We start from the raw sequence: 24,873 nt of genomic DNA on the forward strand, positions 1-24,873 counted from the left end.
CAGAAGCCACAATCTCCTTTTCACAAATATGAAATGAAGTGACGATAACAAGATTTCCATCAATGAGTGTAAATAAATAAAAATGTGAAAACTCTACAGATGATTTTTTCGTCCCTCAGTGACTTTGGCCTACTGTGTTTTCAGGTGCCTTACATTGTAACTAGCCTAGGATTTCATTTGCAAGGACATCAGTAAACATATATGTGAATATTTTGCACATGTGACAAACTATACCTTTAAATTACCTTCAATATTTCCCCCAAAGTGCAGCTGTTTTCATTACAGAATAGTTTCCAATGAAATCAGAGTACTTATTAGGGTCCATGTTTTTCTAAAAATTGACACTGTAACATTATTAGTTTCACCAGCAGAAGGTGAAAATTACTATGTGTTTTTCATCTTACCATTCTTTTTTTTTTCCTTTTAAAAATAAATGATTCATTTAAGGGCTACTTGTACCAGTTCAATTAAATTGTGATTATTGTTACAGAGATTATTATTATGGAAAAGTACTACATTGATACTCTTCCCTTCTGAAGAACCTTAGTTATTTCTGCCCATACAGGATACTTCCTCACACTTCTCAACTGACCATGACCTATGTTAATAAAAAGATAACCTGCACCTAAGTCCAACTTTTATGGTGCTGATCAAATTGATTATCCTGTATCAGAAAATCAAGTGCCATGCTAACAAGTTAGCTGTGCTAACAGTGTGTGCATACCCCATGCCACTCCATCTCCTTTCTTCAACCACTCATCACTCTTGACCATGGTATTTGTTACAATGTGCCAAGTCCTTGCTATGAATTTACACCCATATTTCATTTATTTTACCCTATTTAATTAATTTTCTCTCATTTAAAAAATGTTGATTGTCACTCATTAAATGGATTTCCCAAGCCAGTAATGGGTCCCAATCTGCATTTTGCAAAATGATGCCCTAGAATATGTATGATCTGAGACTCCTTATAGCTTTAAATGCAATGCTATGTGCTTCTGTACTCATCACATGGTGCTGCTCTCAGAGCCAGCATGCTTCGGGGTGACCTGATCCTGAGCTAAACTCTCCAATACATGTTTGTATTTAATCTTAATGTTAACTATTTTAGGTCAAGATCCAACTACCCTCTGGAGCTATACTGGTATAGGTTTGAGAGAAACTTTTTTTTTTAAATAAATATCCCTTCTGGAGTGTTCACACACTGGACCATGGGATCAACCCATCTTTCTTTTATGCCTCCTCACAGAATATTAGAGACCATGAAAGACAGCTGGATAACAAATTTCAGCAATGTCACTTTGAAGACAGTATAGATTAATAATTTAAAAATGTCCCTTTTTTACGTTGGCTAGGTCAAGCATCACAGGGTGCTTCCAAAGTGTATTGCCTGTACGCGCTTGTACTAGAAATGATTTTAGGTAGAAAATAGAAAAACTTTATGCATCTATGACACAGGTTACACAGGGATTCATGCACATATATGAGGCTCTCAGCCTGGGTTTTCCACTCATCTTTCCACCTGCCCACGTGTGTTCCCAACACTGAGGCTGCCTTCTCTTTGCCCACAGTCTCCTACAGCAAAACCACAGTCTTCAAGGGCACTCCATGTGATAACTCCTAATTACAAGCCTTAATTTTTACCAGCAAATTCTATACTCATATCTATGTCATACCTATTTATCTACTGTTCTTGGCAAGTTTGAGAGCTTCTTTAAGGCTGTGGCCACTCCTTTAACATTTTCACAGAGTGTCTTGGAGAAACAGAAATTCAATAAATATTAAAAATTACATAAGAATTATTAAACTGACTCAATGTCTACAAAGCAATCAGAAAACCCTTCACTAAACTAACAATTATTTCCCTTTACAAGTTTCCTGGAAAAGAAAGTACTAGACATGGAAGACAAGCATATAGTTCAACTACAGTCAATAAAAGAAGAGAAAGATCAGCTCCAGGTGTTAGTATCCAAGCAAAACTCCATCATTGAAGAACTAGAAAAACAGTTAGTGACCGCCACAGTGAATAATTCGGTTCTCCAGAAGCAGCAACATGATCTGATGGAGACAGTTCATAGTTTATTGACTATGATATCACCATCAAACTGTAAGTCAAGTTTACATATCATTTTTTCTTCCATTTTCATTGCCACTAATTAGTAAGTGAAACTCTCAAATTTCTAAAAAAAATGTTATCATTCAGAAAAGGACTATTTCTCTTACATGTTTCATACAAAAGCTTTACAGGGTCTCAACACAGAACCAATTAAAAAGGAGGAAGTGATTCTACTCCTGATTATTTACCCAAAGAATGCAAAAGCACTAATCCAAAAAGATATATGCACCTCTATGTTTACTGCAGCATTATTCACAAAAGCCAGATTAAGGAAGCTGCCAAGTGTCCATAGATAGATGAATAAATAAAGAAGATGTGAAATATATATAAAAGTATACATATACATATATATAATGGAATATTATTCAGCCATTAAAAATAATTAAATCTTGCCATTCATGACAACGTGGATGTCGGTTCCCTTCTCTCAGCTCATCCTTAGATATATCGTGCCTACTTTATTACTGTTTTACCTTTCAATTTCTCTTGGATTTGAGAGGGAGGAAGAGAGGCATCTTCAGTCATTACTTAGAAATGTGGTATATAATCTATGTGGGATTTCCATTTTATGTTTTCTTTTTCTAAAACGAATTGATTCTAGTTCTTACTATGATTTATTTCCTAATGTCCTTTAAACTTGGATTCTTTGACATAGATACATTTACATATGAATCACGTGAAGATATTCTTCATTTTCACAAAAAAATAGTACGTTTTCATATCACCCTCGAGTCATGCAGTTATTCCAATTTTAACAGAAACACTTAGACAAGGAAATGAATAAAAATCGCCCATTCTTGATGATAAGTGGCAGGATTGACACCAGAGGCCAGTTGCCAATACCTGCCTTCCAATTGGAGATTCACTCTCTTATCATTTAGAAAAAAGTACTTTTTCACATCCATAGAGAAGGAAAAGGCAATCATCTGACATCTAGTGGGAAGGAGATAATATGAGGTGTTAGCTCTGGTGAGCCAAAGTAGAGAAAATCATGCAGCTCAAATCTGGGCAGAAAAAAACGGCACAGGAGAGAGGGTAACAGAATAGGGTTTTCTTTTCCTATATGTCTCAAGGTGATGTGAAGATAGAACCTCTGTCCACTTGTGATACCTACCCACACATTTGTGCTATATGCCTATGCTCTGGTGCGTCTCCAGAATGAATACAAATATCTGCAAGAACACACACACACACACACACACACACACACACACTTTTTTATGGTAAAAAGGATTGGGAAATCTAAATGTTGACAGCAGAGTAAAAATTTGAAGGATTTTTAGATTTAGAATTTCAAAGACAAAGATAAATTAATGGCTCCTCTTGAACACAAACTATAATGGGATGGTTGCTTAAAATCCAAAGAATACTTAAGGTCCTTACCCAATAGTCTAAAGAAATGTATCAAGACTTGACCTCAGATACTGACTTTTTAAAAAAAGGAGAAAACACATCCACAGCCTGGATAGGATCATGGCTGACGGGATATGCCCCGCAGCCACTGTAGAGGGGACACTGTTTGTACGTTCTATTTTTGTTGTTGTTCTTTTGCAATAACTGTATGTGATTCTAGTCAAGGTGGAAGATTTTTTTTAAAGTAATTGTTTACTATGGCTAATTGCAAAGTACTTGCATTACATGTTGATGGTAAAAAAAAAGAAGTATGGATTACTGGTGATAATCTTTGAGAACTAATGCAGAACAGACTAAAGCAGTAATGGTTTTGGAAAGGATAAAAACTGATGTGTCCTTTTTACTTATTATAAGAATTCAAATGTAATAAAACTTAAGTGCATTTCAAAATAATAAACTTGTATCTTTCCATGAACTCTCTTTAAATGCTTTCCTATGTTTTTTTTTAAAGTACCTAAGGACTCCTTTGTTGCTAAGGAAGAGCAGATCATTTTCAGAGACTGTGCAGAAGTATTCAAGTCAGGACTGACAACCAATGGCATCTATACGCTAACATTCCCTAATTCCACAGAGGAGATAAAGGTATGGTGGTTAGTGTCCTGGTTTCAACTTCCTGGCTGTAAACACACTATTTTAGAAGCAGAGGAACCACACTGCAGTTTACACACCCAGACCTTTCCCAACTTCATGCAAAGCAAAGCAACAAACATGTACCGAGCGTCTACCCCACACGGAGTACTTGCCAAGGACTCCAAGTCCAGCCACTGCACACAGATACTGACCGGGCATGTCAATGATGTAGAAATTTCTATTTTATCATCAGAAGACATCTAATTCCTCTTCTCCTTGCATTTAACTTAATCATACTGTCCATAGTTTTCCCTCAAGTGTCAGACTCATTTCATTACTTTTAAAGAAAACGTTCTCCGAATACTAGAGTTCAAATAAACAACTAGTTTGGTTTTCAATTGTTATTTCAAGTAGCATTGGTAATTCCACCAAAAAAAAAAAAAAAAAAAAAAAAAGGCTCATTTAGCTCACAACTAAAACAGCCACAAAAAAGCTTTTCTTTGACACAACCATGGTACCCTGGTTTGCAAAAGTGATTTATAGACAGTTCACATTTCATTAGATAGCTCATTAGAGGGCACGTACTCAGCAGTAGAGACTCAATACAATTAATGGTTTTTCCTGCTTTGTCAAGGATGTCCCAAAGCGAAATTGACCTATTTTTTTCCCAGTTGCGAGGTTGTGGCTGAAGCATATAGTGACTCAAATATAGCATGCTCTATTCCCTTGATTCATTGAGGTGCTGGCAGGTCCCCCCACCGGAGGTTCTGTACCAACGGTGTGGATGCTGTCACAGTGTCGAAGGCGAAAAACGTCTTAGTGTCATTACAGTAACACTAAGGAAACAGTGTCAGCCCTGTGGCTGGCAGCGAGGGCCTCAGGGCCCACCCAGGAGTCTGCAGGTCACCCCATGAGGATCGCTGGGATTTGCTACTCTTACCCCGCCTAACATAGGCTGGAAGACTTAAAACATACCGTCAAAGAGAGAGCTCATTTTCTCAAGTATTTGGAGTTTATTTCAAGGCATAAGCTCAATTACTTTGTGGAAAGTGAATCAACAGCCAGAACTTGCCATCAGGAGAAGATAGTATATAGCTTAGCTCACTTATTCTTAGTATTTTGGATTACTCAGTGAGCACGGCTCCTGAAGTTGCTCTGAGAGACCCTGAGCATTAGATGAAGGGGGAAAAAAAAATCACACCCCCCAGGGAATATTTCAATGTGGCTTCTCACAGAGGTTTGAGAAGGTAAAATAATACAGGAGATTCAGTGTGAAGTGTTATATGATTATCAGAGGCCTGTATTTATATTAACTGTTTACAAATATGTCTTCATCTAACTGTAACTGTTACAAGTTAAACCAATGTAAACAATTACAGAAAAGGCCATCGATAATATATAAAAATGGAAATTTTAGAGGTTCCTGGAACTATTATCTCTTTGAACTCAGTAAGATCCTCAGTATTTAAAATGCTAATAAGAAAAAGCACTTTCAAAATCTAAGCATTAAGGGTTTAGGGACATAGAATTTGAAACAGTAACATATACTTTGATTATGAATTTAAAAGATAAATATTGTGCTATTCAAGACAATACTTTCCAAAGAAAACCCTTCTAATTCATTCCTGCTGCTTTAAATCAACCTTGGAAATCAGTTAATGTCCCTGAGTGCCCTAGAAGCAATGCATTAGTGGGGAGGAAAAAAAAAAAAAAAACATAAATAGTCTGCTACAGATGAGAAAATAATGAACAGATCCTGTATGAAGACTCTCAATCCCCTTTGTAATCTGGTTTTCATAACAATCCTTCGGATACTACTATCTGTCACCAGATGTTGGTCTCTTCTTGGCCCAAAGAAATGGGGACAGGAGTGGCGACAGGAGGAGGAGAGAGGATATCAGTGCAGTGTGAATGTTTTTGCAAATACAGAGGGCAATCGCTGATCACACAGCACCAACCAACTGCTCTATAAATGTTTCCGTGACTCAGTGCAATGCTCCCACCCCAAAGCCCCATGTCAAAGCCAATGGCCTCTGAAATGTTCTATAGCAAGAGGAAAATGTAGAGCATTGTGGGTCAACGTGAATCTCAGGTCATGGTTGGCAACCTTAGGATTTATGTTTCTTTTAAACATTTGCAGTAAAAATAACTCATGTGCACAGCAGGGAACAACAATCCTACCAAACCTCAAGTTTCTCATCTCTAAAATAAATGGTCCAGATTAAGTGATTTCTAGATTTCCTTCCAGACTTGAGACCCTGGAATTCACCATCTGATCAAGGGAGAGAAAGCCTGAGAGACGGGAGTTTAAATTTTGGCTCTGCCAATTTGTGCCTCTGAGGCACATCATTTACCCTGTGTAAGGCCTCAGTTTCCTAATCTGTAACATGATGAAGTCACCACAGTCTGACAGAGCGATTTTGAGGTGACCATGGCCATCAGCTCTTAGGACAGGTCTTACTACTTAAGCAGCTATTCGATAACTGTGAACTGTTTACCATTTTGACTGTCCCCAAGGACTATGAGATGGCTTCTCTGCATGACATCTCTGCAGCCATCTTTGCCCTGTTTCATCTAACTCAGGAAAAGTGCGTTCAAGACATCTTTGGGCTGACCTTTTCCGAAGGGGCTTACGTATTTCAACTTTATTTTTGAAAAATTCATTATGTTTCTGCAAAAGATAAAAACAAAAACTGCATCAAGGGCATTTGAGTTTGTTTCTGCTGGTCAGAGACCTAATAATTTCATTTCCCTAAATTTCACAGGGTATCTGTCTCCTGGTGTTTATCTGTGTGATTACTGTTTCATCAGCCATTCACCAGGGCCTCAGAGCTGAAGCATGACACTTAAATCAAGCATCATCCACTAAAAGACTTCAAGTTTTAGAGAGCAAGCTATCAGGTCCCTGAACCATGCAAGAGTGTGCTAACAAAAGCATTAGCTGCCCTGGGGTTGGTCGTAGCTGGAGCGGTGAGGTCTTGGGCATTCTCTGAGGAAGTCTGCTTTCCTGATCCTGAGATAATCCATTTCATCATTTTCACCCAGTGCCCTCTGGCTACGTGGACAACTCTCTTTGAACACTATCTTCCTCTGAAAGTTTCACGACTCAGTTAACCATGATACTTTAGTTTCTATGAACTCTTTGTTCTTTTTTTCTTTTTAAGAGGAACAAAGAGACATTAAGGAAACGTTCTAATCATCTCCTCCTTGTCCCTGGTGGAGTTAGGGAATAGTGCAGCTCAACCCATTTTCACATGGGCGGTGGAAATGTCCAGTCTGGACTCTGATTTTCACACCAAGACAAACTACTTCTCTGATTTAAGTGTTCATGATACTCGATGATGGTGATGTTGACAGCAAAAAATCAAATATTCTGGGAACAAGGATAGGCTTGCTAAAAACCATATCCGGTCTTTCCACCCACCAGCATGCCATTTAGGATACAGAGGAAGTAACTTGTCTGTACACACATAACTCCTCAAGCCAGTATAGCATACTCAGCTAGTTTAATAAACTAATTTTCTTTTAGGAGACATACTGAGAGAAGTGAGCAGTACTGATCATTGGGTGGACCACAGGCAAATAAGAGGCAGTATTATTCATGAACTGATTTCAAGTTGGAGCCATGTTGAGGGCAGTTCTGGCCTATTAACAAAAGGGTCAAGTTTCTTTGTTTCTGGCAGTCTACTATGGTGTTTTTTTTTTTTTTTTTTTTTTTTTTTTTTTAAGGGTACAGAATGAGGAATTTAAGAGACCTTACTCGAGTCCTGTATTCCACCTAATAGCTGAAAGACTCTGGTCAAATTAACTTTACTGAATCTTTTCACTAAATCTTTTCTCCTTTCAGAAATGCAAAATTACACTATCACAGCAGAATTGCGTCAGGTTTGCTGATAATATATGCAGGGTACCCAGTGCAGTACTTGGAACAGAGTGGTGCACAGCAATGATGGCAAGATAATTAATAATAATAATAATATCAACGCAGGGAGATAATAAGGGGTCACCTTAGGCAGGTCAATATTATTTGTCTGGTTAATTTAAAATGGGGAAATCATTTTATCCTTAAGAAATACAATCTTCTTTAATGGAACATGTGCTCCCAAATGTGAGGATCATCAGGGAAAGCAATATGGGCCAAGGGACCTTTGTGGAGAGAGATGGGAAGAGCAGTGGAGAGAAATCTGCTGGAGAAGAGGGTTCTGGGTTCCAAGGGCAGCTCTCTGTCCCATTAGCAATGAGACATCAGGCAAGGCTTTGAAAATGAAACACTAGGTCTAGGTATGCTCTTGCTTCTCTTTTATCCCCCATTGTTGAAGATTTTAACTCGCAAATGCAGAAGAGTTCACATTTAAACTTACTCTGCCAAAATTTTCTCCATTATTTCCCAAAAAAGACTGAGGAAGACAGCCGAGGAAGACTATTTCTAATTGGTTTTGAATGATAACTTTCATATTTAATACCTTGTATGCCATAGGAAAATTTATCTGAACTTTCTGGGAGAATTTTTTGTTCTACTCTAATCTCATTATTTAAAACTATTTATGTAATCTTATTTGCAGGAGTTTCTAATTTCATAATAAAACTCCAGCTGAGTGGAAAGTGAGCATGCATGCTCCTGGCCCAAGACAGAATTCTGTGTTCTGAACAAAGTTTAAACCCACCAAGCCAGTTTGAAAGCAAAAACTAAAAAGAGCTAGGAAGAGAAATACCATGGGCAGTGAGCAAAGTGCAAAGAAGCTTGAAGTCATGATCTGAGGGGTAGAGCTACTAGGTGACACTCAGGTCACATACACCACCCTGGTACACAGGAGCCTCAGATCTCTCACACTGAGGGTCGAACCGAGAAATCTGACTTTTATCCCACGTGGAAGAACCTCGTAACCCCACAGCATAACATAACAGGAGTCTTGGAAACCCTACAGTGCAAAAGTACTCTTTCTACCCAACTCTCTATGGAGTTGATAGGGACTGACAACTATCATAAAGGTCTCTGGAGTTGTGAACTCCAGGTTGGTAGATTTTTGCAGGTTGGAGATGAGGTTTGGAACCAATCCACCAAGATGTCCCAACTGCAATAAATCTCTAAGAAACAGCGATTTTTGGGTCAGCGATTGGGGTGGGTCTTTAGCCTAGAAGAGACAATGACAAGAAATCATATTCTCATCGATGCTGAAATCGTGTTATATTACTGTTTATTTTTCATCATCATTTTAAACTCCTGGTTTTCAATTTATTTAAAACCACCTGCTTCTTGGAGGACCACAAAGATTTACCCTGGGGAACCCTATCAGCACAAGTCATATCATAGGTATCCACATGTGTCTTGTTTCTGTGAGTTCAGATGCAGACCTGAGTCACTGGTGTTTCCCACGCAGTAATTGTGCACTTCCCATTGGCAGGCATACTGCGACATGGAAACCTCTGGAGGTGGGTGGACGGTCATTCAGCGGCGTGAAGATGGCAGTGTTGATTTTCAGAGGACTTGGAAAGAATATAAAGTGGTATGAATATTCTTTAAGCCATCTGAAAATAATTTTCTTTCTGAAAACTAACTTTCAAGATCTGCAGGCCCTGCACCACAAATCCAAAACTAACCAATGACTGTTGACAATTTTTGTTATCAAAACGTTCCTTTTAACTGTTGTTTCAGTCTCCCCACTAACGAATGACCCTGTCAATGTAAAGTAAACTATATATCAAAACAGAGGCATGCAAGTGTGAGGCTTATTTTTAATGGCAGGCTCAGCGTTTTTCGGTAAGCCAACAGTTTCACAGAGCTTCACATGTCAATAAACTGAGCTGTTTACACTCATGTTTCTATTGGTGATTTCCCCAAGTAGTTCTAATTACTCTAGTACTAATTTTCTTCCAATAGAAGCTTGTCTTTTTAAAAAAAACTGACCTTTGGAAAAATCTACTTTCTTATATAGAACACCTCAAACTTTCAGAGAACAGGGAAGTATTTAAACTGATTGACTATTGATTTCAAATAAGTGAAGAAAAAAAAATAAATGAGGTGATTGAATTTTACAACTTGGATTATAGGGATTTGGGAACCCTTCTGGCGAACACTGGCTGGGAAATGAGTTTGTTTTCCAAGTGACCAATCAACAGCCATATGTGCTTAAAATACACCTTAAGGACTGGGAGGGAAACGAGGCGTACTCGCTGTATGAACATTTCTATCTCTCCGGTGAAGAACTCAATTACAGGTGAGTTGTGTGTAACTGGAAAACATTAATAGATTTGGTGGGTGAGCATTCCAGAAAGTCAGAGCCCCACTGCATCAACCAGGATCAGAAGTACTGTGAGGATACCTTAAACGGAGGAAACCTCTCGTTCCTCAGCATTCCATGTTGCCTTTCGGGAAGCTCCTCTAGTTTGAAGATTCTAACTTTGGTTTTAACCATATGAGGGGAACTTCACGAGGACAGCATCTTGTTTGCTGTCTCTGTCTTGTATCCTCAAAGCCTGGCACATAACAGGCATTCAACAAGTATTTGTAGAACATGTAAAGGTTGTGTCCGTATTATAAAAAGTCATGCCGATGTCACAATGGAGGGTATACCTGTGACTAGACGGTTTTCTTCCAGAAGGTTTTAACAGTTAAATCTATCTTTCTGCAGTTAAAGCACACTCAATTGTCAAGTTCCATCCCAAAATCAGGGTGAGTTACCAAGTCTACAAGTGGCAGACTTAGGTGGGTTAGTCATGCAACTCCTTTACTCTCCACCATAGAAACAACAGCCGAGTCACAGCACTCCCTTAGTGTTTGTCTTGCCCCACGCATTTGGCGGCGCTTATCCTGAATGTTCCAAGAAAAGCATGGGCATCCTTGACTCAGAATTTAGTTTCTGGCTATAAAGCACCGTGAGAGTAGAGGCGGAGAGCAGCACAGGCATTGAGAGGCCGTTGCCTGACGAGTGACCTCACGGCAGGTAGGGTAAAAGCATCTACCTGCGTGTGGTATCACGGACAGAGGTACCTGGAAACCCACGTGCGACGCCGCAGGGAGATCGTGTGCCAGGTGGCACCACAGAAATTGGTCTCAGGAGGCACTGAAGAATTGTTCAATCACCAACACAGGCCTGCAGGAGTCTGAAGAGCACAGGCATGCACATCATGAAAACATCTACACTCGAGTCAGAAATAAAGTTCCACCGAACATCGCAGGCAACAGTCCTTGTGGGGCCTCGAGTACCACCTACATGTCATTCATGCCCAATTCAGCCCCTCTGCACCATAGATAATCCAAACTCTGAACAGCTTAGAAAATATGCATGATTTCCAAGTCCCTGAGTTGGCTTCTTTGGGGTGGAATCTACAATGAAGAGCACAGGAAAACAGCTACTGCTTTATAAACGGGAGGGTCAAAATTTTGAAAGTTTTGAAGACAGGTAATGAGACAGTACAACAAGTAATGACATGACTTCTGAAAAGTCAGTGAGACAGAGCCCATCGGTTCTCATCACAGAAAGAGCAGGGCTCCCTTGAAGAGAGAAGGACGCAGATGAATGAAAAGATAGATGTTTGGGCCTCCCTGCAGCTCCAAGTTGACTCCAAAGAGATCAAAACTTCAATGAATTTTTAGACACGAGTGGTTGATCATTGTTTTACCTCCAAGCTAAATATTGTTTCAACTGGCAACAGTTAGGAATCTGCAACAGAGGAATTAAAAAAAAAAAAAAAAAAAAAGAGGAAAGAAAGAAAGCAAGAAACACAAAAATTAAGGATTAGACTGTTTATATAAGGAGATTTTACAAAATGGGTCATTACCCTTGTATGCTGACATTATAAAAATGTTTTAAACTGAGATAGTTTTTAACAGATACTTCCTTTAGAAATGCGATCAGTTTCGGGATATGCCATTTAAAAAAGCACACATTCATTTAAAGCTCAGTTTAATTTACTTGGCAGCGTAGGGCAGATACTACATCGAAACAATGATTGTCCCAGAAAAACATGGTGGTGACAAGCAGGCGGTGACATGGCTGAGCAATACACAGGGGTCTCAGAATGCCACTGTTTGTAGCCATGGAGTTGAGTTTTTTTTTCCCAAAAGAAATGTTCCCCAAATGCTGGAAAACCAAAAAATAAATGTCAAAGGGAAAGGATAAATGCATCGACAGATTTTTTTTTTTTTTTTACTAAAACTAAAAACTATTTGATACTATATTAAACCTTAAAGACTGGTGGCAGCTCTATACAAATGTTCAGATTTCATTATTCAATGCTGGCATTGCTTCTTTCACTCCACTCTTCTACAAAGTCAACTGATAACCAACATAAAGCAATTTCAAGAATGTGGTTATTCTTAAGAACCAAATTTAAAAGAAACCCACTATAAACCAGGGGGGCCATATAATAGAAGGATCTAAAAATGATACAGCCCTTCTCAGAAACACAAAGAAAACATGGCGTACTCTCTGATTCTGCTCGCCTTCGTGGAGGTTTAATGAGTCCCACGAGAACTGACATTGTTGTAAAGGAGAGAAGAGGCTGGAAAGGGGGAAGGACAAGTAGAGTGGTTTATCTGGATGCTATCTATGATTAACGAGAAGGGCCTGGAAAGAAACCAAAGCATTTCAAAATCCCAGAGATGAGTAGAATGTATATAAATGCTTTGCAGCAGGTAATGAGAGACTGTGCTAGGGGCCAGGGTCGTTTCTGAAACGTTGAGAACACTGAAATTCAGAAATTTATGATGCCTTATGATGGGGGTTCTAGAGCTACAATACTAAAAAGAATCTTAAATCTAAGTCAGTAACGCTAAAGTAGCTTTAGAACCAAAAATTTATGGAACTCCGCTTGGCATGCTCTGTACTGCCATCTTTTCAGAACCATTCCCTCAATAAACAAACATCCCTGGTAAGTGTCTACCAGGGTAGAACCATAACACAGGAGTTAGGAGTGTGGTAGAACTAGAATTTGCACCGGATTCATCTATCTTGAATCTCAACAATTTGATATATAAAAACAGGAGGAATGCCTGCCTCTCAGGGCTGGTACATGCGCTCCACGAACACATCCATGAAAGTGCCTGGCACAGTCTGGTTAGAGACAGTCCCCAGTGAACCTTCCCTCTCTTCTCTACCCTCTGTTCCAACACGAATGCCTGGAATTTATATAATAATTTCAAGGAAGTGGTCAGCAAGAGAAGAGCATCCTTTTGGGGACCTGAGGTAAAATTCTCCCTCAGATGTTACAGGGTTTTGTTTTATGGGATCCCCAGGTCACGAAGACTCAACCATCAACCAGCTGGGCTCGCCCACTACCATCCTCCATTGCCAACACAGTAACATCACATCCTACACAGCCACACACGGGCGTGTGAAAATCCCTCCTCTGGGCTGTACTGTGCCAATCTGCCAATGGGCCTTCTTGAAGCAGTGTTAACACACTTTCTCTTTCCCTTCTACCTCTCTCCTTGGCACCCAGATCACTGATGCGAGCCAGATTTTGGCAATCTTCTAAAAGTATGGGCTATTATCTGGTGTCTAACTTAACATTACGTTTATTACTTTCTCAATATCCAGCAAGTTTATTACAATACCATATAGAAATGAGGATGTATTTTCTATACAGTTCTATAGATTTCTATTCCAAATTCAATGATCCTTCCTTGCCTACAAGGCTTCCCATCCCTACCACTCCACTGAAAATAATGATGCCTGAAGTTGTCTCGTCTTCTCAGGGCTCTCATTTCTGTATGGATGATGCTGGGAGACCTGGAAAGAGGACCCTTTCACATTGTATTTTCCCCTCTTCTGTTTATCTGAAAACAGCAGGGAAATAAATGAAAGGGCCCTGAAGCCCCTGCTAATGCTTGTGTAAGTGAGATGAGCTGAAGATTTCACGAAAACATTCCTCATTGCCTAAGGATTTGATGATAAGTTGGTTCCTGTTTATACCAGCACAAAAATATTTTGTCGGGAGTGTGCATTAGTACACCAACCAGTACAGAACGCGTATCTGCAGAATGGAATTCTTCATTATAAAAAATTTTCCACTACGGTAAATCAACAGCCCAAGCCAATTACGTTCTTTTCTTTTCTTTTTTTCTTTGCATGCTTGCAGGATTCACCTTAAAGGACTTACAGGGACGGCCGGCAAAATAAGCAGCATCAGCCAACCAGGAAATGATTTTAGCACAAAGGATGCAGACAACGACAAATGTATTTGCAAATGTTCACAAATGCTCACAGGAGGTGGGATGACTTTTCTCTCTTCCTATTTGTTTTGGCAAGGAAGAATTTCATAGAGTGAAAGGTTGGCCATTTGGACTTGAACTTGTGATTGGTGACAATGTCCACATTTCATAAATAGACTTACTAGATGTAGGGAGATTTGTTTTTCACTTTTTCAGACTGTTGAGTCTTAAGAATGTGATGTTGAGCTAGAATTGTCAGCAGGCCAACTGTGTCTCTTCAGGACCTCACTCTGGCACAGAGAGAAACATCTGATATCCAGCAAGCTCTCTTGAGCTTATGCACGTTGAGTAGCAGATGTCAGAGCCATGCTTTAATTTCATTTTGCTTTATTAAAAAGGTTAAAATTCAAAGCAGTGACTGAAACAGTGACCTAGATTCATTAACACAAAAGTGTTTCTAATTAATAACTCACTGTGCAAAACACGGAATTTGCAATTCTCTTTCTTTAGAGATTTCATTTATACACAGCAAACACAAACACAGAGATGCTAATTAACCTGATTTTTTTTAAGTGTGCCAAGTTAAAACAGTTGTCCAATTTAAATTAATGTGTTTATTCTCATGCTCTCCTTGCTCCCTACCTTTCATATCAGACTGCTTTAAAAAATAAAAATGGAAACCACACCCAGAAGCAAGAGACTATTTTAACAGTCACTTAAAATGGCCAGATTAGTATCCAGCAACATTTAAGAGCTCAAGGACAGGAACCAACTGCTAGAAAATCCACCCTTCTAATTTCTATAAGTTTAAAAATTGAATGGCCAGAACTAGTTAATTGTGACTGAGACAAGAAAAAAAGCTTGACAAAAGCTATCAAGCGAGTTCTTAAAAATACTGAAAGACTTAAACCAGCAACGAAAATTCTGCCGACAGGACAAACTGAATGTGAAGGCAAACAGGAAGTTAGCCTCTAATTTGTAGAGGCCATAAATTCTATTACCAAAAATTCATTCATTACTCACCCAGGAAAGACAAAGGTAAGATCTGTCGTCAATTTATTTGACAAATATAAGGTAACTACATAAACAAGATCTAAGCTTATCATGGTGTTTGCATTCCAGTTAAGAATCATTTACGGTCAAGAGAAAGGATATTTATTTATTTATTTATTTATTTATTTATTTATTCATTCATTCATTCATTCATTCATGAGACACACAGAGAGAGCTAGAGACACAGACAGAGGGAGAAGACGCTCCCTGTCGGGAGCCCAATGTGGGGACTCGATCCCTGGACCCCGGGGGTCACCACCTGAGCCAAAGGCAGACACTCAGCCACTGAGCCACCCAGGTGCTCACAGAAAGGATTTACTTATGAGAATAGTTTGAAACTCAGTAATTTTCATGTCTTTAAAATAACACTGAAAGAATTAGAATCCATTACAAAAAAATCAGTCCTGTGGCTTTTTAGATAATTTATTTATAGGTATCCACAAAATCTATCTTGGCAACACAGGGCTTCTATCAGCCATAGTTTTTCAATGATTATTTCAATGAGAGAAACCTGTTACATTGATTGTGGAAAAGCTGCTATCTCCCTCATTCTACCATAATCACCCTTTTTGAAGTCAACAATAAGGGGAAAAGGGGTGGGTTGGGGGGACCAAATGTACCAAATCCTTTTTTCCCATCTGCCATTCCCACACTGAGCCCAGCTGTCCACTCGACAGGGCGGTGGTTTTCAGACCACCCATATGTCATGAACTACTCAAGAGAGTAGGAGAAATGCATTAATAACCAAGGAAACAATATATTTATTTACTCAAATCAAGATTTAGGGCTGAGAGTAGAAGTGGGAAAGAGACTGGGGAGAAAAACACAGCCCAAGAGAGAAGTGGAGCCGTCCTGACCATAAGGAAATCAGGTTCCAACCCGTGGTCTGGGCCCAGGGTAACCAGCCTGACGATCAGATCAGCTATATTTTTGCATGGACAGCAAATTCTATAGTTACATCAGCCAACAGGCTCCAGAACAGAACGGATCTATAAATCCGTAATATCCCTGAATATTTTGAAGGATTCTAAATAACACGCACAAATGTCCTATCAAGTGAACATTAATGTGAATCAGCTCAAGTCATGAACTGTAACTGGATGAAATAATTGGTCACAGTCCAATATGTAAATACAATAAATATAATCACTATATTAAAATATTTTTTTGTTTAAAGAAATAAAACTACACAGATATAACTGAAGCTGTCCTGTCAACACTTGCCTCTGGGGTGACCAATGAATTCAGGCTTATTCACATTAGCTATTTATTTCACTAGGTATGCAGATATTAGTAACAGTTGTTTTTCCCCCCATATTCTAAAATCTTACATAAATGGCATCATACTGCATGTGTACTTGCAACACAATGTTTCTAAAATTTATTTAGACTATGTAGATGTAGATCATTCCTTTTCCCTGAAAACCAGGGCTTGGGGCCCACTCCTGTTTCTAGGGAAGAGCATTAAAACCCCAAGCATGGCCATTCAGGTGTAGCTGTGGGATGGGACCCACGCCCTGCCCCTGCTGTTGCACCAGGCAGCTCCCTCACCTTACCGAGCAAACCACAATAGCTTTAAATTTCCTTTTTGTCTCTAGGACTTAAAGATGATTTTCTTTCATCTAGCTCCTCTGAGCAGTTAAAATTTGGAGTCATAAGAAAAAAAATGTCTGGTAGGAAGAGGGAAGCTGAATAGTCTGGCCCACAAGGTTGTTGGAATCCAAAGAGAGTCATCCAACAATTCTTCAGTGTTAGACTTATCCGTGCCTTCCATCGTACTCTGGTGGTCACCACATTGGGACCAGGGAAGACGTGCTATGCACGTCTATGGGTGATGGTCTTTCCACTCTCACGCGGGAAAAAGGAGCAAAGCAGACTGTAAGAACCTCTGCCATGCGGAGCTAGGATTTAACTTGGGTAAGGCTGGAAACCATACTGCTCATCTGTCAGCGTGGCACACTCTTTATGCACGAATATTTGCATGAGTCTACTTAAAATGCACGGAATGCGACTGGAGGATTAGTCAAGTGTTTCTAAGGCCATGCTGAGATGGAGTTAGGGTTACCAAGTTCCTAATTCCTTCTGCGTCTTACTTTCACAGGCTGGTGGTTTGATGCATGCGGCCCCTCCAACTTGAACGGAATGTACTACCCGCAGAGGCAGAACACAAATAAGTTCAACGGCATTAAGTGGTACTACTGGAAAGGCTCAGGCTACTCGCTCAAGGGCACAACCATGATGATCCGGCCGGCGGACTTCTAGGTGCCTGCACACACCGGAGGAGCAGCGGACTATGCTAGGTGCCAAGACCTCAGCCCGAAGCTCGGAAAGCCCAGGCTGCGTCAGTGTCTCTTCCACCTCAAACAGGTGGCGTGCACGCGGGTGCACCGGGATCCAAACGCTCCAGCTGAGAGCCCCGCAGACCTCCTCACTCAGGCCTGCACCACGCAGGCCCCAAGCGCAGCCCTGGTATTGTGACCCAGCAGAACGCCTATGGCAAGATAAACCTAAGCCCGCGAATTTAAGACTGACAATTTACAGACTCTGATGTCACAACCAAGAATGTTGTGTCGAGTTCATCCGTAAATAACTGGAAAACAGAACACTTAGGCTATACAGTAGAGATAACCTTGGAGCTACATTTTTCTCAGTCCTGTTTATGGATTGTGTAAATATCCATATGTCCTGAATTCAGCATCACTATCATAACTGAAAGGAAGAAAAAAAAAACACTAAGCCATAAAAATATATTATGTATTCAGGGATTTTCTGGGAAGTGCTTATTTGTAGTTTAATATTTGGAGAAGGAAAAAACATAGTTAATGCATTTTCACTCCTCCTCTTAGGTGCTTTAAACTTTCATCCTGAAATCAGCATATTTACGAATGTGTTGACAGCGTAGATTTAAGTGAATGCTCAAATATGTATTCCAAGTTTAAATGGTGAAAACTTCCAGGATCTCTGAAATTATAGAAATGTGTGTTCTTTCAGTTTATATGGAGATTGTACTATTTTTTTTTCTGCCTGGCTGTTAAATATAAAGGTATTTTTAGTAATTAAATATAACTTATTAGATAATTACATTTAACCTTTATGATAACATTTACGATTTTGTGATTTGATTGTGCTAATAACAAGGAAAGATCTGTTTTTTAATGATGAAGAAAATTATACATTTAATTCTATAACAAAGAGACTTTACCATCTTTTCCTCACTATTCTATTACAAAGGTCTTTTATTTTCTCTTCTAGTAAGATACATTTTAGGGAAGTAAGCTATAGTTTAGTTTGTGGTTGAAAAACAACCTTCTATTTAAAGTACTTACAACCTATACTTCTCAGACTAGATTTACCCCTAAAGGTATTTTTTTTTTAATGTCCATCAGCAAATTAAAAAAAGAAAAAAGAAAAGAAAGAAACGCATTTTGGAGTGCAAAACCAAAATCTGATGCTTATAGTAGATTCAAATCTTTACAGAAAATCTTGAGAGTATGGATTTAAGCTCAGGGCTGCAAAACTTTAAACCCTTAGAGTTTTAACTCCATTTGAAGTTTTCATAGTACAATTAATACTAACATACATTGTGTAAAACTTTATAATTTGCAAGTAATTTCTCACATATTTGCCTTGGAGTCAGCTGCTGCTAGGAAGCTGAGGGCCAAATTTGAAACCAGCATTTACCTCATGTCTGTCTTCACTTTATACTGTTCTACCACTATGTTTTTCTCGTTATTTCCATTTTTCTTGTGTAATTTACTTTACTACTATACACCCTCACCCCAACTTCATTTGAGAACGCTTACGTTTGCTGCATGTTTCAAGACATTTTATGGACTCCGGAAGAGTCAGGCATACCACTTTCTCCACCACTTGGCTGTGCTTCCTCAATGAATGTGTTAAGTAAAGAACCTCCCCATCTTTGAATGGGTCTCTCTTTTTAGAGTTAAGCACAGTTTATAAATTCAACAGAGGTAGCACAGCTTGGTGTCAAGTTTAAACATTATGTGGTAATAAGATAGCTCCACTGCAAAAGAAACCTTATGTTTCTGTGATGTCTCAATAACCACACAGCAAACACTGAGATGGAGAAATGATATGATAGGACAAACTGGCAACAACATACTTGATACCATGTGCCCACACAGGTAAAATGCATTTCAAAGACAAGCCTCACGTGTTACATAGAACTACATGTACTCTCTGATGACAGAGAGTAGGGGGGATTTGCGTCTTTGCACTCCAATTCCTTATATGATATATCAAACAGAGTCTTGCCAACAGGAATGTTTTCTCTCCTTAAGAAAATCTTTATAAAGTGTAGAGAAAATCAAACCAATAATCTTAAATATGAAAACAAAAGCAACCTCACAATCTAGATAACTCAGTAATAAAGGGCAGTGTCCTACACATAATGAAAAAGCAGATAACATCAGCCCCGGTCACAGATAAAAATCACCACTTCACTTTCAGGTATTGATCTTCCAAAAGAATAAATTGTATCACAAACCAGTTAACTTTTTTGAAAATGAAAGCCAACATCTACACAATCCTGCTTCCAAGTAAGCCTGAAATTACCTATTTAATCATTAATCTTTAAAAGAAATTGGAACCTCCACTAAGCATTTGAAATATTTAAAATTTAAAATTCAGCAAAGTTGAAGTTGATTTTGGAAGCTGATTTTGGAAAAAGTATCAGAACATAAGGACTGTATCATGTTGCTAGCAGGCCATGACTTTTATACCTATCAATTCTATCTTTATGAGCAGTAACAGCTTTATTTCTTAAAGCAGCAAACAAGATATCATACCACCTCCTCAAGAATCTAGTCCTTTTTCATTTTTTGTTTTTCTCAAGGACTTTCATAATTAAAGTTCTTTAAGATTTCATTCTGCAGAATTTTTTTTTGCAGAATATTCTCACATTCCCACATTTTCTCTCACAAATAGATAAAAAAAGTATTATGAAAGATCTATGTGTTTTTAACTGTGAGCATACTTGGTTTTGACTTAATAAAAACTTGAGTCTGTATCTATGCAAATAATAATTTCCTGAGAATTCCAAGTTGTATTTACCATAATAAAATAACATCTGACTTACAGGAGCTGCAGGGAAGTAGTTAGAAAGTTCAAACGGTTCCTCGGAAATCCAGTGACCCATTTCCAAAGACCACAGTACCTACAAGTGACACAATAAAAAGAACATTTATTATAGATTCATTAGGCTCTCAGTGGATAATAAGCCACTTTGAAGAGATGGCCAAAACAAAACAAAAAAACCAGCAGTGACTATGCACTCCATAGATCTGAAGCAGATGTGTCTTAAATACCAAGTATCATAGAGTCTTCATGTTGAATCAATCTTATGAATCATAAATGCTTCTTTAAGAAAAAAAAGTTTTGCAATGAGAAATCTGGGTTATTATCTTAGTGAGGCCAACTACTAAACACCACCCCAATAATAAACATATGAAATACTTTTTTAAGAATTCCAAGTTTCCAATTTAAGGAATCATTATTGACAATCCTCAGTAAATATTCCAGGATTTTATTAATTAAAAAAAACACATTTATTAGGAGAAGATAGATCATAAGTTTAAATTCAAAAAGCAGCCCTTCTGGCATGTGACTTTGTTTCTAACATGGACTAATATTTTCAGAAGTTCTCCTAAAGCATTTGAAAATCCTTCCCTGACTTTGGAAGGATAAAGTATTTCATAAACAAGCTTTCAGTATTTTTATTATGTTATTTGAACCCACATATTTTAAATGATCAAATGATGTTTTTGTTTTTAATTTTTTATTTTGTTTTAATTCAACAATGTTCAAGATTCTACAGTCATCTCCACTTGATGACCAAACTCCCTGAAAATCTGTTTCTATTTCCATGCACCAATAGAATTATACAACAAAAATAATCAAACTGAATTACATATCCCATATTTATTTTTCATCTGCAATTTCATTTCTTACTTTTGGTGAATACACTCTCTTTTCTAGAGCAGCTACATAAAACAAGTTCATTCTGCTGAATTACTGGGGATGAAGAAAGGAGTTTTCCTGTTTGGCAGTTTCTAAGATTCAGACCCATCTTTGGGAGCTTGGTCTTAAATATTTCCTTTTTTATATAATGAAGCTAATACTTATCCAACATGAGTGAGTGAGCTATACTTCATTTCTAAGAAAAATGAGCATACCAGTGGAATAAAGACAGTAACAAGACACAGAATCTGAATGACAATTTCCAGCACCGGTCTGGATCTTACTTTAAAACTGATGCATTTATTTACTCAACACTGTTTTCTTCATTTCACTATCCACTCATCTGTGAACAACGTGTTGAGAGCCTCCTGTGAATAAGAACCCATGCTAGGTCCTAGAAACACAAACGCAATCCCAGAGGAGTTCACCCTCTGGCAGGAGGGCATGAAGACAAACCACAAATGGTGATTTCCCAAAACAGTTCTGTGGGAACCTATAGAAGAAGGAAACTAACTCAGTCTAGGAGAGTCAAGGAAGGGTCCACAGATGAGGTGACATTTTAAGCAGAGTCTTAAAGGATGAGTAAGAGTTCATCAGGCAACGACAGAGAAAATGGGGAGGAGAGAGGACATTCCAGCACAGAGAATGCCATAAGCCAAGGCAGGGTTAAAGTGGGCTCTTTTTTTTTTTTTTTTTGGCTAAGGGTGCTTTGGAAGAAGAAGTAAGAAATTTGGGTTGGTTAGATTCCTAAGTAAGGTATAACAATATACCCTGTTTCTATCCCTGTGTGCGCAAGGGCATTAGCACATGGCAAAAGAAATGCTGGTTGACAGAATCAGAAGATAATCCAGAAAAGACAAGAGAAAGAGCTCTGAGGGTGCTGGGCCCCAGGTGACAGAATGGGAATGGAGTATAATGCAGGCAATGGGTCTTCACTATAGAGAGAAGAAGCAATGCGGTGTGTTCCCAAAGACCCTATTCCTTCTTCACTTAGATCTGGTGTATAAGTGAGCATTTTGTCAGTTAAGTCTGTTTTTGCTTTCCCCTGATTTTACTGTCTAACCAATATAGATAGACATATAAATATATATGCACACACACACACACAATACACACATATATATCTTCATAAGATCAATGAAAGAGGGTATGAAAATAAATAGTACACTGAAATCATGTTTCTTCCTGGCTCTTCAGAGGTGGTTAAATCATTTAAGTAACACAAGGTTTACCTTACAGAGACACACTAACAACACACGTGTGGTTCCTTACAAGTCTGTGATTAGCCCAGGAAGTAAAATGTAAAACGTTTCAAAATCAGGTTCATTTCAGACATGAGGCAATGTGAAAGAATTAGAAAGTGAGAAACATAATGTACCAGGGAGAGAATCCAAGGAGCCAGTCTTAAAACTGCGTGTGGCATTTGAGTTCCGATGTAGTCCACATTAAAATGTCAAGAGAGCCTCCTGGAGAAAATTTATGCTCTCTGAGCTTGTCCCTTTCTAAATGTTATAAAAATAAAACCATAAGGCATCTAGAGTAGAATTTTGCTAAGTGAATTAATAAAGTGAATTTATGTAGGCATCCCAAGAATTAATACTGGACAGAGATAACAGAAAATATTAATTCGACTGTAACAAAATCATCAAATCAGAAATACAGTGCAAGCTTTCTGCTTTAGTTCTTTCATTAGCCAAGTTATCTTTAGTAGTGTTACATATTGAGAAAATCTACTCTGCAAGATCACAGTTAAGGCCCAAAGTGAACTAAAAGGTTAACCCATCATACTTCCCATCATATATGTGATAGAATAAAAATAACTAAGATGCTAAATAAAGTTAGAAATTAGGTTGCATAAATACAGAGGATCAAATTCCATGTTTATAGCCCTTAGCATGAGGGCTGAGTTAGTTCAGCATTCACTGAGAATGAATATAATATTTTTGACATTTTAAAACTGCCATTCATAAAACATGAACCCTGTTGATGAATCTAAATAGAAACTGCTTGTCTTATTATTAGATTAACAGCTACTGACGAGACAAATTTCCACAATGTAGGCGCGACCAAGCAGTTAATTCCATACCAGGCAAAACACAAATGGTCCTCTTTTGTTTTATATACATCTAATCATTCTATTTGAATAATGTGAGTCAGTGGAGCTACGGTGAACCAAAGCCAGAAAATGTCATCGGTACTGAAGGCAAGTCAATAATAGCATCATTTACAAGGAAGACAAGGAAGCTGACTTATGGTTAACATATAGCAAGATGAGCACACCTTTATCTTCACCTTCTCCCAAGACTCAACCAAAGGGATGGAATTAAAAGGAATGAGAAGAGTCTACAGCAGATAAAACAGGATGATATTTTAGAAGTTGCAAAGCAGATGAATGAATTATAAATGACTTAGAAGAGTAAAGGAAGTTCAAACTTAATGTCTAGAGAAAGAGGTCCATAGAAAGCATCCAATTCCTTCCACAGATTCTCTAAAAGGCAAACAAGTTGGTGGTCTTGGATACCTCTGAAAATGGGGCACAGAACAGGGTAAAAAAGGAGATATCCCCTACCTCCTCATTCACCCTCCTCTAAAATATAAGACAAAACTAAAGTCAGCCTGTTCTGAAAGCAGTGGTGGAAAGCACCAGGGAAAACCTCACCAGCTCTCCCCCTGGGACACCAGATATTCTTTTCCAGGGACACAGATGAGCCCCAGGGGGAAAAAGACATGCAAATACTAAAGCTTGTATCTCAAACACCTCAATTCACACCAAATTATCTATACACCACTCGGGCAGGCAGAGTTTCAATCAGCTTTTCAGTGCCTCCTTATTGAACATGACTTTATACCCATTTGATAAAAGCCTCTAGCTTGAAAACATAGACCCAACCAAACAAGAATGGAATTCCTAGGATCCCAGTGGTAGAAAGTCCCTGGCTGACAGCAGCTCTGTAGACCTAGAGAGAACCAGTCTCAAGGGGAAGAGAATAAATGGGCTCACAGGTGGCGTCTCCAAGAAAACAATATATGGGATGGGAAGATAATCTGACATAGAGACAGATTTGAGAGAAGAGTTATAATAATAATAGAAGTTTTTGTGATTGGTTGCTGATAGGTGCATAGGAAACTAAGCAATCAAAATAACTGTCGACAATTAGCTCAGGAAAACCAAAAAGCACAAATTATCAGAGATGAATCATAGTACATTACATGGCTCAGTTCAAATAGCATCCACATACTCAGTTCCTGTGTGAATGTGTGTTTATATACATCGATAAAATGTTAAAAAATGTAACCATATTGAGTAGACTGCGGAGAAGAGTGGGGAGTAACCAAAGGCAGCCATAGTGTCATATTTTGATCCTCCATCGAAGGAATTCTATAGATAATGTCTGAAAGTGAATTAAAAAAAAATAAAAAGGCAAGAAAAACATTTCATTCAGAAATATGGAGGTAAAATATCAGACAGCTACTTCAGGAGTAACACTCCAGGCTGGGAAACAACAGGGCAGGCGGTGCCATTTTTTTTTTTATTATAAAGCCTAGCAAATTATACTTGATCTTTAAAAACACTCTGTTTCGGATAATT

At 38.5% G+C, this 24,873-nt stretch overlaps 2 protein-coding genes across 9 annotated transcripts in view; one reads left to right on the plus strand and one right to left on the minus strand.

The window, feature by feature from the left end:
• The window catches only part of ANGPT2 (angiopoietin 2), a 56,167-nt gene extending 35,808 nt beyond the window's left edge, over nt 1–20,359 (plus strand). Inside the window, exons 3-8 of one of the 2 annotated variants that reach the window (XM_041751947.1) lie at nt 1,875–2,107; nt 3,981–4,111; nt 9,502–9,603; nt 10,148–10,314; nt 14,180–14,310; nt 17,407–20,359. In XM_041751947.1, the coding sequence (XP_041607881.1) occupies nt 1,875–2,107; nt 3,981–4,111; nt 9,502–9,603; nt 10,148–10,314; nt 14,180–14,310; nt 17,407–17,567 (925 nt within the window). In that variant the 3' untranslated portion in view covers nt 17,568–20,359. The remainder of the gene's footprint in view (nt 1–1,874; nt 2,108–3,980; nt 4,112–9,501; nt 9,604–10,147; nt 10,315–14,179; nt 14,311–17,406) is intronic. The other variant, XM_041751946.1, reaches the window with a different exon arrangement.
• Nucleotides 1–24,873, minus strand: part of MCPH1 (microcephalin 1) — a 232,876-nt gene that overhangs the window by 108,039 nt on the left and 99,964 nt on the right. For 4 of the 7 annotated variants that reach the window (XM_041751940.1, XM_041751941.1, XM_041751938.1 and 1 more), the window contains exon 12: nt 20,404–20,481. In XM_041751940.1, the coding sequence (XP_041607874.1) occupies nt 20,404–20,481 (78 nt within the window). Of the gene's footprint in view, nt 1–9,259; nt 9,584–11,161; nt 11,201–11,251; nt 11,424–11,719; nt 11,761–20,403; nt 20,482–24,873 lie in introns of those variants that run through there. The other 3 variants (XM_041751942.1, XM_041751944.1, XM_041751945.1) reach the window with 3 other exon arrangements.

Source organism: Vulpes lagopus, chromosome 4 (assembly GCF_018345385.1).
Source record: "Vulpes lagopus strain Blue_001 chromosome 4, ASM1834538v1, whole genome shotgun sequence".
Taxonomy (NCBI): domain Eukaryota; kingdom Metazoa; phylum Chordata; class Mammalia; order Carnivora; family Canidae; genus Vulpes; species Vulpes lagopus.